The 19272-nt window shown below is 41.6% G+C and overlaps 1 protein-coding gene across 4 annotated transcripts in view; it reads left to right on the top strand.

Moving 5' to 3' along the window:
- The first annotated feature begins 7316 nt into the window (after positions 1-7316).
- Positions 7317-19272, top strand: part of fmnl1b (formin-like 1b) — a 44402-nt gene continuing 32446 nt past the window's right edge. For all 4 annotated transcript variants that reach the window (XM_078278925.1, XM_078278926.1, XM_078278927.1 and 1 more), the window contains exon 1: positions 7317-8208. In XM_078278925.1, coding sequence (XP_078135051.1) covers positions 8056-8208 — 153 coding nt within the window. In that variant the 5' untranslated portion in view covers positions 7317-8055. The remainder of the gene's footprint in view (positions 8209-19272) is intronic.

Consider the following 19272-nt stretch of genomic DNA (forward strand, 5'->3'; position numbering starts at 1 on the left):
TGATTATCAATTCTAAGCTAAAGAATCGTGATTCATATTTTTCCCCGAATCGTGCAGGCCTACTTGAAGCCTTTTGAGAGTTATTTATGTATTATCTGCTCTAGCTTTTCCAACGTTTCAGACAGACGTGGTAACAATAACGGTCCAAAATGATGTGAAAGGAAAGATGCAAAACTACCGCAAAAGGACACAAACCAACTATAATGACCACAGAGACCCAAAACAACCCCAAAGGAAACACAAATGACCAAAAAGAGACAGACGCACAAAGTAGGGGATGAGTTGAATGAGTTAACCAAGAAGAGAAAACAACCCTCTTGTTAGAACGGAAAACTATTTACAGAACACCATGACCGGTGCTGTCATTGAGTCCCCTTCATGTCCACATTTCATCTCTGGTCTTGAAATGAAAACAGAAAATGGTGAGACTCGGATACGACATGAATGCAGCGCTCTCCTGCTGTAATGTGATGCTTTGGCCACTAGATGTCGGTGTGCTGCTGTGATGTCCTTTTGAAAAGTTTAAAGACTGACGATGACACAAACCATACAGAGAGGTTTCATGGCGTCGTTCATCTCTAAAATGTTATCTTTATTAGCAAATGCTTTTGAATCAATTAAAAAGAGACAACAGAGCACAAGAGTCTATTATACATAGTCTACTATACCAACACGCACACATGAATGTCACTTATTTGTTTGTTCAAATGAAAAAGAAAGAAGTAAAAACATGACTAAGCAGCTCTATTTGGTTATCAGGCAAAGTACACTTAGATTGGGCTGCAAATAATAATTTATTTCTATTATCGGTTTTAATCTGCAAATTATTGTCTTGATTAACTGATGTCTTAAGTTGTTGTTTTGAGCTTTCAAGTCAATCCAAACGATGAATACCATGTAAATGTAGCATAAACGTACAGCTCCAAAAGAGGGTGAGGTTAGCGCTGCAACTTACGTTTATTTTTTATAAAGTTTGGTCGATTAAATATTAGGGACGGAGGGAAAAAAATGGATGCAGCATAGTATCGCGATATTTTCCGTGGCAATGCTGTATGGATACACAGAAGCCAATATGGATCTATTATTATTATATATGTGTTGGTCAGTTTGTCTGCTTGACAATCCCATTTTGCAGCAGTAAAATTGAAGTGAGATGAACAAACAGAGAAATGGATCTTTAGATAAAACAGATGTTGACAAAGTTTCCTTTTGGAATATTGCAATATGTTTAAAATCGCAATAATATCGTATCGTGACATAAGTATCGTGATGATATCGTATCGTGAGGCCTCTGGTGATTCCCAACCCTATTAAACATCAGAAAATGGTTTTAAAAAAAGTACCTAATACCATTTGTCACCATTGTCCAAAGTGACTTGTTTAAGTCACTTGTTTTGTCCGACCAACGCTCAAAGCCCAAAGGTTTTCACTTTTAGTGTCACATAAGACAAAGAAAAGCAGCAAATCCTCACAGTTTAGAAGCTGGAACATTATAATCAGATGTTTAGATTTTTCCAAAAAGTTGCTGATTTGTTTTCTGTTGATCGACTGATCGATTAGGTTTCTTGTAGACGTTTTGTTTTTGGAATTAGTGCATGGGAGACGACTCCACGACAGTGTGACACAATGTAAAGACCTCTGGCAAAGGTCTTTGGGTCTTTTAGTTTAGTTTACTACAGATTAATATACACTTAATCAATTGAACAATAAGAGGGCTTTAATCTGGGCACTCTCCAATGCATACTCCAGTTAAAGAAACTAAAATACTGATAAGAAAAGAAAAGAGAAGAAATTACACACAATATCAGATCAACAGAACAAATACAAAAGGTAAAATAATATTAGGAGTTACATGGGTTGTTTACAAGACATCCCATAGGAAGAACAAATACATTGTGTTCAATGGAGAGAAACAGGTGTTGTTTTTTTATCCAAACATTTCAAAATAATACATTTTAAAGCTGTAATTGCAATAACTGAAGGTTATTCTACCGTCCGAATCTAATGGAGATATGTGTCCATGTTTGTTTGCATCCTGCCCTTTCTTCTCTTGTGGTAGTTTTTGGAAGCATCACTCTACCTCTGTAACAAACTTGTCTCAGTTCAGTTTGTCCCAGTATCTGTTAGAAACCTCACACCACAGAACTTCTCATCACTTGTATCCAACTTACTGTAAACCCGGTGAGCACAGTTCCTCCCCTGAATGTGTCAAACCTCATTATGTGCTGTGTGCTGCTGGCCAATTGTGGCCAGACACGCAGGTATCAGTGTGACGCTCATTATTTATTAACGTCTGCGTCCACCTTCCAGTAACACTCACGGCACATTCTGTAACCAACAACATGCTTACTAACCAGAGTCCTTTGGCCCCCTGTGTCATCGCTGCTACACAACTTATGATTGTGATTGAGTGTGTGATCCTCTTTAGCAGCCACACTACAGCGGTGGTCTGTTAGGACGCAGGTTGTTTGGAGTTTCTTATGACGCATGTTGATATGAATGAGGCTTTGATCACAGAGGGATTTTGTTCTGTGAGCTGCCAACCTTTGGCTGTTTGTTTGTAACCTGTTTGCTTTTGGAAAGACGCCTACTCTGCTGCTGCTGCTGCTTTCATTTACAAATTGGAACTCCAACTTGATGCTTTTCTTAATTAGTTTAAATGAGAACTCACGTCCTGTACTTTAGAGCTGCGAAGATGAATCGTTAAGTTGTCAACTATTAAATGAATCGCCAACGATTTTGATATCGATTAATCGGTTTAAAGGTGCAATATGTAATATATTTACTCCTAAAAAAAAATGACCACAATGTGTCATCAGATATTAAAGTGCTCATATTATGCTCATTTTCAGGTTCATAATTGTATTTAGAGGTTGTATCAGAATAGGTTTACATGGTTTAATTTTCAAAAAACACCATATTTTTGTTGTACCTCACATTGCTGCAGCTCCTCTTTTCACCCTGTGTGTTGAGCTCTCTGTTTTAGCTACAGAGTGAGACATCTCACTTCTGTCCCATCTTTGTTGGAAGTCGCACATTCGCAGTAGCTAGGTAAGGACTACTAGCCAGTCAGAAGCAGAGTATGAGGGCGTGCCCTGACAGTACCTAGGTAAGGACTACTAGCCAGTCAGAAGCAGAGTATGAGGGCGTGCCCTGACAGTACCTAGGTAAGGACTACTAGCCAGTCAGAAGCAGAGTATGAGGGCGTGCCCTGACAGTACCTAGGTAAGGACTACTAGCCAGTCAGAAGCAGAGTATGTGGCCGTGCCCTGACAGTAGCTAGGTAAGGACTACTAGCCAGTCAGAAGCAGAGTATGAGGGCGTGCCCTGACAGTACCTAGGTAAGGACTACTAGCCAGTCAGAAGCAGAGTATGAGGGCGTGCCATGCTAGCAGCTAGGCGAGCATTATAACGTGTGTTCCAAAGTGACCACGTTTGTCTCTGAAGTAAAGGCTGGACTACAATAGAGCTGTTTGGAGCAGTTTGTGAACAGTGTTTTCTGTTGGAGATGGTAAGTCCCTTTGGGGGGGACTTTGGGCTTTTTCACTTTGTAAACCTATAACATGCACAAAAAAGATATATAACACAATAAAGGAAAAGGTAAAAGCCAAAAAGCATAATATGAGCACTTTAAGGAAACATGCTAAGTTGAAATACTATGTTTTCTAACAACAATGCTAAAGCCAGAAATTCTCGTTCCGTGACGGAATGTGTGTTTGTGTTTTGGCCTGTGTGTTGTAAGGCTAAATATTGGAGATGCTTTAAAATTTGGAGACAGCTTGGAGCCCAGAAGGACACAGAGTTGACTAATTTCCTCCTAAACAGGTAAGCGTTGAGCTTCATTCATTCATATCCCCTAACGTAGGGATAGACAAAGTGGCGCAAAAAGTGGGTATGCGCTATATGCGGCGCAAAAGCACTGTTAAAAAAAATAAATAATAAATAAAATAAAATATATATATATATATATATTTTTTTTTTTTCAAAGTATTTTTGGGTAGCTGCTGTTGTGCGTTTCTAAATTATTTCTGCATTTCCTCAATGTTATTATATAACATTTTAGAGGACTAACAGGCTAGAGTAGGCGCCCTGTCTCATAAGATTCCATCATAGAATGTTGACATAGAAGAGGGAGGGGGGGGCGCGGAGCGGGTGGGCGCTGTGTGAGCAGGTACGAGTGTACGAGTAGTGAGTTGTTGGGGGCTAAAAATAGAAAAAGAAAGAGGGAAAAGGAGATGGCATGTCCAGGGATGCGACAGCAGTTAAATAAGTGGATGGTGAAAGGCAACAGGTAGGATTTAAAATGTGAGGTCTGTGCTTGGAGGCGCGCAGATATTCATGTTAACAGACTAGCTAGTGTTACTTTTCTAACGCTGGGAATGTAGCAGCCAAATGGGGGTTTACCATGGAATCATGCATATATTTGCTACCAAACTTGGAGGCTTGCAAATATTCATGTTAACAGACTGTTCTCACTGTTCTCAGACTAGCTAGTGTTTGCTAACACTAGCAGCTTAAGTGGAGTTTACGGCTAGCTTAATGCAAACCAATGTTGCTTTTGGCTACATTTAGATTTTGGTTAAACCCTATGGTACCAATCGCATGCATGACATATCTCAATTTTATTCATGTAAAATAACAACTGGTAAATATAAGGTAGCATGCACAATAAATGACAAGAAGCTGGACAACATAACTTATGCAATAACTCTGGTTTACCATGGAATCATTAATAGATTTTGTTTTACCATTAGCTGTGTTAGCTGTGCTGTCAGACATACAGGCTATAGTTACATCTGTTGGGTGACATGGAAGCTGTAATTACAGGGTCACATCTCTCTCTTTAAAGGTCTGTGCTAAGTGGCTCTCCATATTTGTACTTTTTAGAATCCAAAATGTGAATGTAATTTCAACAGCAGCACAACCTTACTGCATCACATCACTAGGCTGATAAGAATTGAATCTAGGCTGCTATATTGAACAGTGAGTTCATTTCTTTCAGGTGTGAGGATGGTGGATCAGGAAAGACAGGGGGAGGCAACAGGTAGGTCTAACATTAGGTGGAAGTGTAGGGGGAGCCACTTGATACCAACAGGTTCATTTTTTAATATTATTAATATGGAAAAACTAATATAGAAAATATATTACATAATGTTTGTTTGACAATATGTCTTAGTGGAGAAGAACACAGGCAAGGAGTGAATGAGACAGACATGAGGTTGGCGATGATATCAGGTAGAGATGAGACCAGTGATGACATCACGTAGAGATGAGACCAGTGATGACATCAGGTAGAGATGAGACCAGTGATGACATCACGTAGAGATGAGACCAGTGATGACATCAGTTAGGAGTTCTATTAGACCACACAAAACTAAATGTCCAGTTCAAGCTCCGTGTCCTCCTCACATTCGTTTCATTTTGCACTTTAACGTCAGTGTTGCTTACAGATGAAGTCTGATTACTTCTAATGCCAAATCGAAATAATTTAACATGTTTTGTTACATGATATTAGGCTAATCTTGCCATTGCGAATGAAAAATGCATTTCTGTATCAAAACCCAGCACATGTGGGAAATATAACAATTAGCCTATGTCTTACAGCGGGGACATAGGAAACAAATCAGAACACAAATTTAAACATCCGCAACGCATATGCTCGAACACCATCAATGATGATTTATTTATTGTAATGAAAATAAAGTACATTTATATATGTATATAGATACCATATAATTATGCTGGGCCTACAGGGACTGATATAGTGTTCTCAGCGGGCGTAGCCCACAGACAGTGACTGTGCCCTGGGTAGAGACGGCCGTGAGGTCGCCGCCTTTTAAGCGACTGTTGCAGTGACGTTAAGCCCAGAAAAGTTGGCTGTCAGTCGCGCACAAAGCTCTGCAAGGTCGCGGTCTTTTTAGCGGCCGTTGTTGTCACGGTTAGTCAATAAAAGGTGACTGTCAGCCGCGTACAGAGCTCAGCGAGAGCACAGGCTTTTATGACCGTCAACATAGCAGCATCTAGCAACTCCGCTGCGTTGTGGAGTAATGTCTGGCAATGCGAGACTAGCATCAAGCTAACATTGACATTGTGTAACGTTGGGTTTAGCGTTCTCAACACCTGGCAACTCCCGTTAACTTTGACGCTGGGGAGACGACTCTTTCAGTATTTAGAATTTGGACTGCAGTAACCATTTTAAATCCTAGCTGTCATTATATATATATATATATATACATACATACATACATATTGGACCTTTAAGTCATATTTCATGAAAAAAAAGTCAAAACTTCTCTGATTCCAGCTTGTTAAATGTGAATATTTTCTAGTTTCTTCTCTCCTCTGTGACAGCAAACTGAATATCTTTGAGTTGTGGACAAAACAAGACATTTGAGGACGTCCTCTTGGGCTTTTTGGGAAACGCTTTTTTTGTTTACAATTTTCTGACATTTTGTAGACCAAACAACTAATCCATTAATCGGGAAAATAATCTACAGATTAATCGCAAATGAAAATAATCGTTAGTTGCAGCCCTACTTTCTTTTCAATCATCAGTGCTGCCAGGGTGCGAACTACGGGGGAGCTAGGGGGCACTCGGCTCCCCTTAATAAGACATGGGCTCCCCTGAAAACGTGATACGTGAAATTTTAGGGGGGTCTCTAAAAATATATTCTTTCTAATATATTCTTCGGTAGCCTGAGTAACTTTAACCATTGTTCATGTGAAATCTCAAAGACAGCCTGATGCTTTGTTAGACTATCTGTGGCTGGCTGTTTGCTGTTTGACCTATCAATTCCTGTCGATAAAGTATAATAGGGTAAATCCTGTATAGTGCATACACTTGTAGCTGTTATGTATCTTTATAAACCCCCCCATACACACACACACACACACACACACACACAAAAGTGGGCTCCCCCAAAGGCCACGGTCTAGTTCGAACAGAGTGCTGCAAATATATTCCTACAAAACTTTTTATTCATTCAACAAAAGAAGTGTCGGTACTCACTCCAGAGCTAATCACCATCACCGTCTCCCTTGCTCTGACCTTTTTATCTAACAAAATTGCTCAAACTTTTTAATCGATTTATCGGAATAGTTGAAAATGAATTGAACTTAAATGTAATTCAACTAATCGATTACTCTTTGCAGCTGGAATCAGCATCTGAACATCATGCTCAGAAATTGTGTCAGAAATATAGTTTTTTGTATGTCTCTGAATACATGTTTGCCTTCTTGTACATGGAGGCTTTAGGACCCAGAAGGCTCAGCTCTCTCCGTGCTCTCCGCTGTTAGGACTAATGCCACTGCTGCTGTCTTTCTGTCTCTCTCTCTGTCCCTGTTTCGGATAGACAGAGTGGCTGCCTGTTGGATCTCTGCCCTTCCCTATTTTCCTCTTTTTTTTTTTTCCTCGGGACATGGAGATCAAAGGCCCAGAGACTCCCAGCATCCAACAGCAGATGGAGGGCTGCCACAGACTACCAGTAAGCCAAACTAAGTCTCATCCCCCGAAAGCACTGCAGCTGCCGGAGTAGTTTCCTGAGTTTTCTGCCCACCTGTGCAGAGAGGAAACACAGAAGTGATACCTTTTTCCTGGTTCATTTGAATGTTTTCTTCTGATCGCAGCCTCGTTCCTGTGCACAGAGCTCCAGGCTCTGAACTCTGAGTCTCCACCCCCTTTTTCTCTTTCACTCGTTCAGCTGTCACTCTGTCTGTCACCCTCAGGATATCCCCTTCCCTCTTTCTAGGGTTTCATAATGCATCAGGATCTCATTCAAAGGCACGGGTGGATTTCATCCCCCTGCTTTCTCCTTGTTTGAGAATATGGACGAGTATTGAGTGCTACTTCAGCATGAATCAACAGACTGGGGTCATGGAAATAAGCGAAAGGTCACAGGCCAGTGCCTCACAGAGCCTCGAACTAAACTTTGAATAACTAGATACAGAAATATTGTTTTATTTTTGTCCTTTTTTGGCACTGTTTTTTAAGCTGAGGCAGTTTTTTTCGAAAACAGTTTTGTATGTGTGTTTCTTGGATCTATCACATTGACAATCATGGGAAATGCAGCAGGCAGCATGGAGGTAGCCCAGGGGAAGGAGGGCAAGGCGATGTCGGCCCCCCCCGGTGCCACGGGCTCCCAGAAACGAACCGCGAAACTCCCGATGCCACCTGAGGAGGAACTGGAGCAACGCTTCGGTGCAGTGCTGGTGAGTTGTGACTTTCTGTGTGTCAACTTTCAACGTAGAAGAAAAAGAGCACGAGGCAAACGTCAGAACGAAACAAAAAGAATTTGGAATATGTAGGAAATGTGCACATTGTAAGGACAAGCTTATCACAGTGCCAGGTACACAATGCCACTGTGGAAAGATACATAAGAGGTCCTTTATACTGGAGCTTGCTGCAGCATTAGGGCTCACTGCATGGTCTGCTGGAGAAAAAAATCTGTTTACAATTTAATAAAAAAGCTGCAACTACTTTTCCTTCATCATAGTCAGAATCACATTCAGTTTAGGATACCTTGTTCATAAAGAATCACTCTTATGTTGCATTAGTCTTTTAAAGAAGGTTAAATGTTACAAAGAGTTGTTCACTACATGGCTAAAAGTATGTGGACACCATGACGACACACTTTGGGTGCACTTAGTTTGGTCTAAGTCTCTTATGCCCCAGTCAAGAGAAATCCTAATCCTACAGTATACAGTGATATTCCAGCCAATTGTGGGCTTTTAATTTTGACCGTTTGTCCCTTTGCTGTTTCAATGTCAATCAATAAGCACTTAGTCTATATGCTCGACGTTCCACTTCCGGGATTGCTACGTTGGCGACGAAAATTTCGCCGGATTTCACTCATTTAGGCCGGATGTCCGTTGCCTTGGGCTTCCTTTGTGTTGGCGTTCTAACCTCTGGTGGATTTGTGAGGACTATGGTTAACTGCTCCTCAGATCTCTGCAGGGTAAATCCAGACAGCTAGCTAGACTATCTGTCCAATCTGAGTTTTCTGTTGCACGACTAAAACTACTTTTGAACGTACACACGTTCCACCAAAACAAGTTCCTTCCAGAGGCTATTTTGCAGAGGCACCGTGGCTCCGTACAGCGCTTAGTGCCGCCCGAGATGATTGTGATTGGTTTAAAGAAACGCCATTAAACCAGAGCACACTTTTCTCCCATCCCGGAATGCTGTCTGGACTAGCAAGACCTTCCTCCGCAGCGCTGCGGTAGAGGAAGGCCTGGCAAAGCGAGACTACTAAGCACTAAGCCTGTTGAAATACTTTTTTTCCCAGTGTGGTGTGAAAGAACTTGACTGGTCTGCTCAGAGGCCTGACCTTAACCCCATCCAACACAGATTGCGAGCCAGACCTTATCTCCCTAAATCAGTGCCCCAAACGAAAGGTCCTCCAAACTAAAATGAGAAAATAATAATAATTTCTGATTGTCACGAGTATTTTCTGATCTGAGGCCACTGCTGGCAGGATGACATGGTTTGTTTGTACCTTCCTGTCACATATTCTTTGTATCTACTTTTGTTTTGATACACTTTACAGGTACTAGAAAGATAATGTCTACACCAACAGAGTTTTCTTTTCTGTTCTTTTTGTGCTGTAATTATATCTTTGTCTTCTTTTTCCGTTTTCAAAATGTTATCAACATCTGGTGGAAAGCCTAAGACACCAAAGTCACCACCAGTCATGGAGAAGTACTATACTACCTGCAATCCTAAGCGTAACAGCAACATCTGTGATTGGCGGAGCTGGCTGTTACAATGGAAATCTTTATTGCACCTGCCAATGAGCTTCGGCCACTGAAGTCTATGATCGTTTCTGTATGCAGTCATGTACCTTTTGCCTTTTTTGCCGTTTTCAAAAGGTTCTTTTGCACCGAATCAAATGTTTTATGGTCGCAATTCATCTCGTACTTTGGCTTGGTTCCAGGCTTAAAACTCCTTATTGAATGTAAGCATTTTCCAAAACGTCAATTGAGACATTGAATGAGACTGTTCAAAAAGTGGGCCGTCCAATATGAACTCTATTCTGTGTGTGCCCTTGAGGTCAACAAATGCGTTGAATGCATTTTTATTCATCATAAAACATTGGCTCTATTGCCAGGTTCAACATCTAGTGGAAAGCCTAAGACACCAGAGGAGTGGCTGTTAACAGCAGCATGTTAACGCCCCTGGTTTGGGAATGACATATTCAACCAACGTGGTGTTTTGTTAATGTGTCCACATGCTTTCGGCCAAGTCCTGTAACTGGAGACATTAACTTACTTCAGCTGAGTGGCCTCGTGTTCAGTAGCAGTGTGTTGTGGTTGTACTTGTTTTATTGTAAATCACTCACGCTGAGCCATTTAACCAATTCGTGAAGGGGGGGTGGGGGGAGACATAGGGGAGCTTCTACAGAGGGAAAATGTGGGACAGGCAGGATACCTAGGATTCAGGCAGACGGTGAACCCCAGAAGGGGAAAGGACCGAGACATGTCTTGGGAGGTTGACAGCGAATGTGCAACTCTTATTTGTTTTTGGTACGTATGGCTTGCTAGTGGTACCATTGTTCTGTGTATATGATCCTGTCATATACACAGAACAATGGTAATTGTAATTTTGCTTTCTGTTTTTCTGTGTCTTATAGTATAACAGATGTGTGTGTTGTGATTGAGTCAGGGGTGAGGTACTTGTCAAATAGAAGTTTTATCGTAAGCAATCAAAAATCAATAAAGACATTGTGCAACAACAAAAAAACATAATGACTCATCCTGGGTTTTGTTCATCGAGGGAGGGCTTCAGGTTTTTGTAATAAAGTATACAAACATGCTAGATGTAAATTCTACTGTTTTATTGCCTGGCTTTCCCTACGACTCAAAGCCTCATTGTTAAAAATCCTTTTTTTCTGGATCCGACAAGCATTCCTCGACCGTAACTTGATTTTCTCTTCATTACTTCTTTCACTGAGCTGTTGGTTGACATCATGTGCAGCTGGCCTCATGCCTCCGTGGTGACAATCAGAAGAAAAACAAGGGGCGAGCCAGATTTGAGTCTGACAACGCAGCTATGTTCAACATGTGGCCGGGCCACTTCCTCTGTGATGGACTGCATTCCTTTTGTCATTCGTCTCTGAGCCTGTGCGGTGCATGATGATATGTGACATCATGTCAAGCTGATCCGTGGTTTGATGTGAGCATGAAAACATAAACAAACAGGCCCGAGGTTTATTGTCAGTGAGCGTACTTAACAGGAAACAGCCTCTGATTAATGCTTCTCCCTTCCACTGAGGCAGTTCAATCAATGAGTGGGAGCATAAAACACTCCCTGTTAGCGCAGAACCCAAAACTCCTATTATCGCTGCTGAAGAGCTAATAGGGTGTTTTTTTTTTTCAATAGGAAATCTCTGAACCATACGCTGTGAAAGCCTGACTTTTTCTGATTATTTAAATTTGGTTAAATTCATCCATTCAATTATATTTTTAATCATGTTATATTCCTACCCATTCTGGCCCCCTAAAAATGAACATGCGTGTCATCTAAAGCTGAAATACATGACAGTACATGGCCAAAGGTATGTGGACGCCTGAACTTTGCATCCATATGTGATAGGTGAACATCTCATTTCATTACTCTGCTGCTACAACGGCCTGCTGCAAAGATTCAGATAAAAGAGCATCGGTGATGTTGGTGATCAAGTCAGTGTTCCAGTTCATCCCAAAGGTGTTGGATGGTGGTGAGGTCATAGCTCTGTGCAGACCATTTAAGTCATTCATAGTCTATATCCATGACGTTCCACTTCCAGAACGGAATACCTGTTACTCTCTGCCTCCTTTGTGTTGGCGTTCTAACCTCCGGTGGATTTGTGAGGACTATGGTTAACTGCTCCTCAGATCTCTGCAGGGTAAATCCAGACAGCTAGCTAGACTATCTGTCCAATCTGAGTTTTCTGTTGCACGACTAAAACAACCTTTGAACGTACACATGTTCCAACAAAACAAGTTCCTTCCCGAGGCTATTTTGCAGAGGCACAGTAGCTCCGTCTGCCGCCGCCCATGACAATTGTTATTGGTTTATAGAAATGCCAATAAACCAGAGCACGTTTTTCTCCCATCCCGGACTCGCCAGACTTTCCTCTGCAGCGCTGTTGAGAAAGGTCTGGCAGTGCGAGAAGTTCTTCCACACCACACTGGGAAAACCATTTCTTTATGGAGCTTGCTTTGTGCACGAGAGCGCTGTCATGTTGAAACATGAAAGAAGAACACAAACTGTTGCCCCAAAATTTGAAGCAGAACTGTGAACTGAGGAGTGTGGACCAAAACCAAGTACAGTACACCCAAAGTGTGTCGTCAGTAGTGTCCACATACTTTTGGGCATACTGTATAGTGTATAACTCTAACATTTAACCTTCTCTAAAAACAATCTAATGAAATATAAAAGTGATGCTTTATAAACAAGGTATTCTGAGCTGATGCATCTATCATTTTATGCTGTAGCATTAAGATGTACCATCACTAGAACTGAGGGGGTCCAAACCATGAAAAACAGACCCACATGAAAAGAAATTTACAACAAAACGTATGTGGATCAGGGCCTACTCATCCTTCTGGCCACATAATGCAATGCAGTAGCACAGTGGTTCCCAAACTTTTTCTGCACGGCCCTCCTTTGGTAGTACACATATTTTCAAGAGTGATTCTAGTTGAAACAGCCTGTTTGTTCACATAATGTTGATATGATATCTATTAGTCAGTGGAGGATTTACAATATATCCTCATCTGATACAGATAATAGTCCTGTCTCCTATTTTGCATGGAGAAAGGTGTTTGCTTATGTTTGTTTACTTACAGTGCATATCTATATTTAACACACGGTAATTGGAATATGTGTTGCAGCGGACCGATGTGTGTGAGTGTGTGTGTGTGTGTGTGTGTGTGTGTGTGTGTGTGTGTGTGTGTGTGTGTGTGTGTGTGCGTGTGGAGGTGTTTGTGGGGTCATGGGATGGCCACTGCAGTGAATTAATGTGACAACGGCATACATCTGGTGCCAACTGCTGCAGGTTTTTCTGCTTTCAGCATGTGTGTGGCTGCAGTGGTGTGTGTTTGCATGAGTGTGCAGCCTTTTTATGTTCAAGAAAAAAAAACAACGGCGTCACTCTGCAGCAGTTTAACGGCACGCTGCATCTGAAATCATTTCTCCTCCCCACCCTGTGCTGAACACATCCCCAGCGAGCTTTTTGCTACATCACTATGGTATCCCACGAAATATACAGTAAGATAATCTTTCTCAACAACTCCCTCCCCCTCATCCAGTCGCCCCTCCATCTTCTGCTGAGTCTGCAGAGCAAATCTCCTCTGTTAAATGGAGAAGACACTCTGTCTGCATACAAACCAGCCGTCTGTGTGTGTGTGTGTGTGTGTGTGTGTGTGTGTGTGTGTGTGTGTGTGTGGGGGCTTGTTTAACTATATTTGTGGGGTCCAAAAACTGGGAGTCCAGTATACTTGTGGGGTCCCGACAGCTTTGTGGGGCCAAAATGCTGGACCCCACAAGTTTAAAGGGCTGTTTGAGGGTTAAGACTTGGTTTTAGGATTAGGGTTAGAATGAGGTTCTGGTTAAGGTGAGGGTAAGGGTTAAGGTTAGGCATTTAGTGGTGATGGTTAAGGTTAGGGTAAGGGGCTAGGGAATGCATTATGTCAATGACGGACACTGATCAAACTGTCACTGGTTTCATCCTGCAGAGGCTTAAAGGGACAAGAGAGAGAGAGAGAGAGAGAGACAGAGAAAGTGACAGACTTCCCTCTGAGGTTTAGATCTGGAGGGTGGAGGATAATGTGTGTGATTGCTTGCACATGTATCTGCGTTTCATTCGTGAGCAGCTTCTATTGATGCTTTATTGATATTGGGATGAATGCGTCTTGATGCCCCTGCAGTGTTCTCAAACTGAGAGAACCCAAACCGAAATCTGCTCAGTACTGGATATGAGTCCGATAGCGCCTGTGTTCCAAGGCTTCGGTCACATCCAAATTTACATGGAGCCCTTTTCCCCTCAGTGTTTTACATAACACTTTGCATATTTCCCAACAGGGAATGCAGCAGTGGGTGGAATTGTAAATGTGCATCTGTGGATTTACAGACTGAGACAGAAAGAAAAAGGACAGAGCACTGAGTCCCTTTTAGCTGGTTAAGAAGTTGAGATATTGTAATATAGTGATGGTGTGATAGTTAAAGTTACTATATGTAACTTTTAAATGTTTCTGAAACGGTGTAATGTTCCATCTGATGATCATAAATGACCTGTAACAGCAAACGAGACTAAAAGAATTTGAATTTGAAAAGAAGGCTATTTTTATATAGTTTTTATTAGTGCCTTTGTCCGGGTCCGATTTTTCCTGCAAAGTCACAAAATTATCTATGGCAGGTAGACGGCGCTACAGTCACACATTCTGAAAGGTCACAGATTTCGTCTGAACACTGGAAAAGCCTGTGTTAGTGAGTATCCAGCCAAGTAAAAGGAAGCAGGAGATTCTTTATATAGGCCTAATTGTATTTTAATTTCATTTTAGAAGTTATCTGCTGCGGTGATGGCTGATACTGGGGCAGGGCCATCGCAGAAAAGAAGGAAATTAAACAAAGAACAACTAAAAGCTAGAAGGGAAAGTGAAAGAGGAGGGGTGAAACCGAGTCAATCTCGGTCGGGCTTTCAACAGATGGAGACAGTTACGGGATTTTAAATTATCAACTGATTTCATAGAATTCCGTGAAATGAACATGGTTAACTCAAAATCAGATTTTCGGGCTTTCATAATACTCGCTACCATCCTCGCTCCTAATGCTACGTCATCTTCTCATTGACTTTACATTGGCATTGTTTTCCGTGGTGGCACAGAATTTTCACACATTCCGTGCCACCACCACGTAATGCGGTGTTAACATTTCGTGATAATTTCACGGAATTCTGTGAGACCAGGCTGACATGATTCAAAACCATCCCCGAATTGGCCCTCAGGTATGTAATATGTCTATTTCATTTATAAAATAACTTTACAATGCGCGATGTAGTTGTATGTCAGTAGCCAACATTAAATTACCCCCCCCCCCTCCCCCTTCCTTTTAGCGCGGACGTTTTATTCCTTTTAGTCCATGTTTGTGTTGGCCTACTATTTTCTTGTCCCTTGTCCCCCTGTACTTGTGTAAAGCGTCAATGGGTTTAATGAAATGGGCTATATAAGTTATTACTACATTGGTTGCTACAACAATCTCTTAATGCTTTGGCTTGTGACACAGTGGCAGTGACAACGTTACCCAGTTTAGCTCACGATACATCCAAAGTAGGTTAAGTTACCGTATGTAACACTTGAAATGCAACGATGCATCTGTAACTTATTCTCTTATTGTAAATGAATGATTTTCTGTCTGACCAAAACATTCGCTAACTCAGTACGATACAGTGGGCAATACAGCACCGTAAAGAAAAGGGCTTTACCACAGCAGGTGTGGTAAAAACTAGGGATGCACCGAATCCAGATTTTTGGGGTTTGGCCGAATACCGACTCCACTGGTTAAGATTCTGCCGAATCCGAAACCGAATCCTCCTCCCATCCTCAGTCCATTAACACAGTAAACACATTAATGAGGTAAACTGTGACTGTCCTTCCTTTGCCGTACCTGAAGTTGCTGCATTCTGGCTGCTGTCTGTAGATTCCTTCATGCACAACTCGTATTCTTCCAGATGTTTCATACCAGATGTTGTAACAGCGGTGATGTTGTGTGTTGTTTAGGGTCCTCGCCACCACGGGACAAATCGGCATTGCAGATTGAACATGAAGCTGGACTTGAATGGCTTTCTTTTGACTAAAAGTACTGCCAAACAACACTTTTTCTGCTCACCAGTTCCATTTTCACTTTCTCACAGCCTACTGCATTGAACGCTCCACCTACGTAAACACCTTCCCGTAATCAACAGCGGCGTCATTACATCGGCCAGCGTAGCGCGCGGAGTGCAAGCGTAGGGTTCGGTTCGGTTCGGTGGAAAAAAATTCTAATGTTTGGCAGAAACCAAACCCCGTCAAAAAGCCCAATATTTGGCTGAATCCGAAGCCGAATCCTGGATTCTGTGCATCCATAGTAAAAACACTACCGCTTTTGTCCAAAGCGACCGCTAGAATGAACACAAACTGAAAGTTACATATAGCCACTTTAACTCGTCTGAATGAACAGAATGTTAGAGACATTATCTCTACAAATGAGTTTGAAGCCGGCTTACACATTTACACCTGACACATTTGCTTAGAAATCATTTTGCAGGATTATGCTTACACCTGATAATGAAATATGTCTGAAAGAAAAGTGCTGCACTGGATCAAGTTTGGAAGAGGATTAGGTGCCAATGTGAAAAAAAATTTCAGTGCTCATATAAGTGCTCATATAATGCTCATTTTCAGGTTCATAATTGTATTTAGAGGTTGTAATAGGTTTGCATGGTTTAATTTTCAAAAAACACCATCTTTTTGTTGTACTGCACATTGCTGCAGCTCCTCTTTTCACCCTGTGTGTTGAGCTCTCTGTTTTAGCTACAGAGTGAGACATCTCACTTCTGTTCCATCTTTGTTGGGAGTCGCACATGCGCAGTAGCTAGGTAAGGACTACTAGCCAGTCAGAAGCAGAGTATGAGGGCGTGCCCTGACAGTACCTAGGTAAGGACTACTAGCCAGTCAGAAGCAGAGTATGAGGGCGTGCCCTGACAGTACCTAGGTAAGGACTACTAGCCAGTCAGAAGCAGAGTATGAGGGTGTGCCCTGGCAGTAGCTAGGTAAGGACTACTAGCCAGTCAGAAGCAGAGTATGAGGGCGTGTCCTGACAGTACCTAGGTAAGGACTACTAGCCAGTCAGAAGCAGAGTATGAGGGCGTGCCCTGACAGTACCTAGGTAAGGACTACTAGCCAGTCAGAAGCAGAGTATGAGGGCGTGCCCTGACAGTACCTAGGTAAGGACTACTAGCCAGTCAGAAGCAGAGTATGAGGGCGTGCCCTGACAGTACCTAGGTAAGGACTACTAGCCAGTCAGAAGCAGAGTATGAGGGCGTGCCATGCTAGCAGCTAGGCGAGCATTATAACGTGTGTTACAAAGTGACCACGTTTGTCTCTGAAGTAAAGGCTGGACTACAATAGAGCTGTTTGGAGCAGTTTGTGAACAGTGTTTTCTGTTGGAGATGGTAAGTCCCTTTGGGGGGGACTTTGGGCTTTTTCACTTTGTTAACCTATAACATGCACAAAAAACAGATGCTTGCAACAAAAACACAATAAAGGAAAGGGGTAAAGCCAAAAAGCATAATATGAGCACTTTAAAGTCAGAACTCAAATACATTTTTCACATGTGGCTCTAATCATGTTGTAAGTGAGTAAGTGAAAAATCAGCTTCTCTTCAAGGATAGGACAACTGACTGTCCAGCTTACTTTTATTGGAAGTCCATGGTGGTCTTAAAACCGTCCGAGGCACTCTGATTATAAGTTAAAAATCCTTTATCAATAAATGGATAACCAACGTGTTTTGACTCAGTCTTCTTCAGAGTTAAGGCTATGAAATATATATTTCTTGTATAAAGTGAATTTGGATTTCTTTTTCTATATCTATCTTGTTTTCGATATGGTACACTGCATGGCCAAAAGTATGTCTGTATAAATGTCTGTTCAGTCACTATCTCTCTCTGAAGAACTGAACAAAGAGCCATGACTTCAGATGATTTTTTAGATGATGAAACTTCAAAACAAGTGAGATCCCAAAACACAACTGTGATTACAACTTATTGCCATAGATGCCGCCAAAGAGAACAAAACGGTGATCTTTGAGATTTAAATTTGAAGCTTGTCTCGTTCTCCATCTCTAAATCCCCTGGCATTTTCTTAAATGTATATTACAGTGCATTCAGCAATGATGGGAACATATAACTCCGAGCTATTGCCTGTCAAATAAATATATTGATCGAGAAATGTGTTTTAATGTGATTTTAATGTGATACATTGGAATCAGATTACATGCGAAAGAGACACAGCCGTATGCTGCATGAGACGGGAGAAACAGGGAGAGGAAGGAGAACCCAGATTTAGCAGTAATTATTCAGCCACTGCTGCAAACGCAGCTTGTTTCTGTTCACATGATAATTCCATTGATCCGTCCTTTTGGGATAGTCAGCACGTTTACCGTCCCACTTCTGTCTGCTGAATCCAATGCATTGTCGCCCTGCTGCCAGTTTTGAGCCTCATGTTCTGTTTTCAGTGTTGTTTTAACCTCATGTGCTAAATAAACTCAGCATACATGTTAATAGCAGATGTAAAGGTCACTGGCTTTTACTTTTGAATGCCACTTAAATCAGCATCGTTGAAGCAGAGTTGGAGGGATTTGTAAGCCTGGAACACACTGAGGCAATTATTGTGCAGGTTGTCACGGAGAGAGTGCCAATTTGAGTGTGACAACATGCTTTCACACTTATCATGTGTGTGTAAAATGATCCCACGGCCATCAGCGATGAAAATTAGACTCATTTAAATATGAAACTTGATCGTTGTGTTCCCTCACAGGTGGTATTTTGCATTTCTGACCCCACTAGAAGAGAGTGGCTTCACCTTCTCCACTAGGGACTGATGTGATTATCTGGTCAGATGCTGACGTGCACGCTTATTGGTGCTTTGTTTGTGTGATTGGTTATGAGAAAAGCAGTTTAGATATTTTATATACCTGAAACATCTCTGTCATTTTAAGTGTACGCTATATTTAGAATGTTTTCAGCGCTTTACCTTGCTGTCAGGCGGGGAACTGAAGCCGCTATCTCTGCTCTCTTTAGACCCACCAGACTCCTTTGACAAAAACAGCAGGGTTCAACGCTAAGGATATTTCTCACTTTACCGGTCTGGCAAGTAAAAAGAAAACTATCTACTTGCCCAAAGCCAATCTTTACTTGCCCTTGTGCAATTGAAAAACATTGCAAAAAAAGTTTGAAAAAAACAGGGGGGGGAAAACCCATCCAAAAAAACGTCAAAAAAAGCTTCAAAAAGACTGTTAAAGTTAAAAAGATAAAACTCAAAAAGTGTAAAAACAACATTTTTTTCGAACAAAAAGTCAAGAGTTGAAAGCATCAAAAGTGTAAAAACTAAATGTCAAAAGCATCAAGTGCCAACAATTCTTGATTGGCCAACATCAAATGGTTATGATACGATAGGTAGTAGTAGGTTAGTAATAGATAGTAGGTTGTTGTATTTACTTGCCCGACTTGGTGTTTTACCTGCCCTGGGCCTTCGGGC

The sequence above is a fragment of the Sander vitreus genome, chromosome 21 (genome assembly GCF_031162955.1).
Source record: "Sander vitreus isolate 19-12246 chromosome 21, sanVit1, whole genome shotgun sequence".
Taxonomy (NCBI): Eukaryota; Metazoa; Chordata; class Actinopteri; order Perciformes; family Percidae; genus Sander; species Sander vitreus.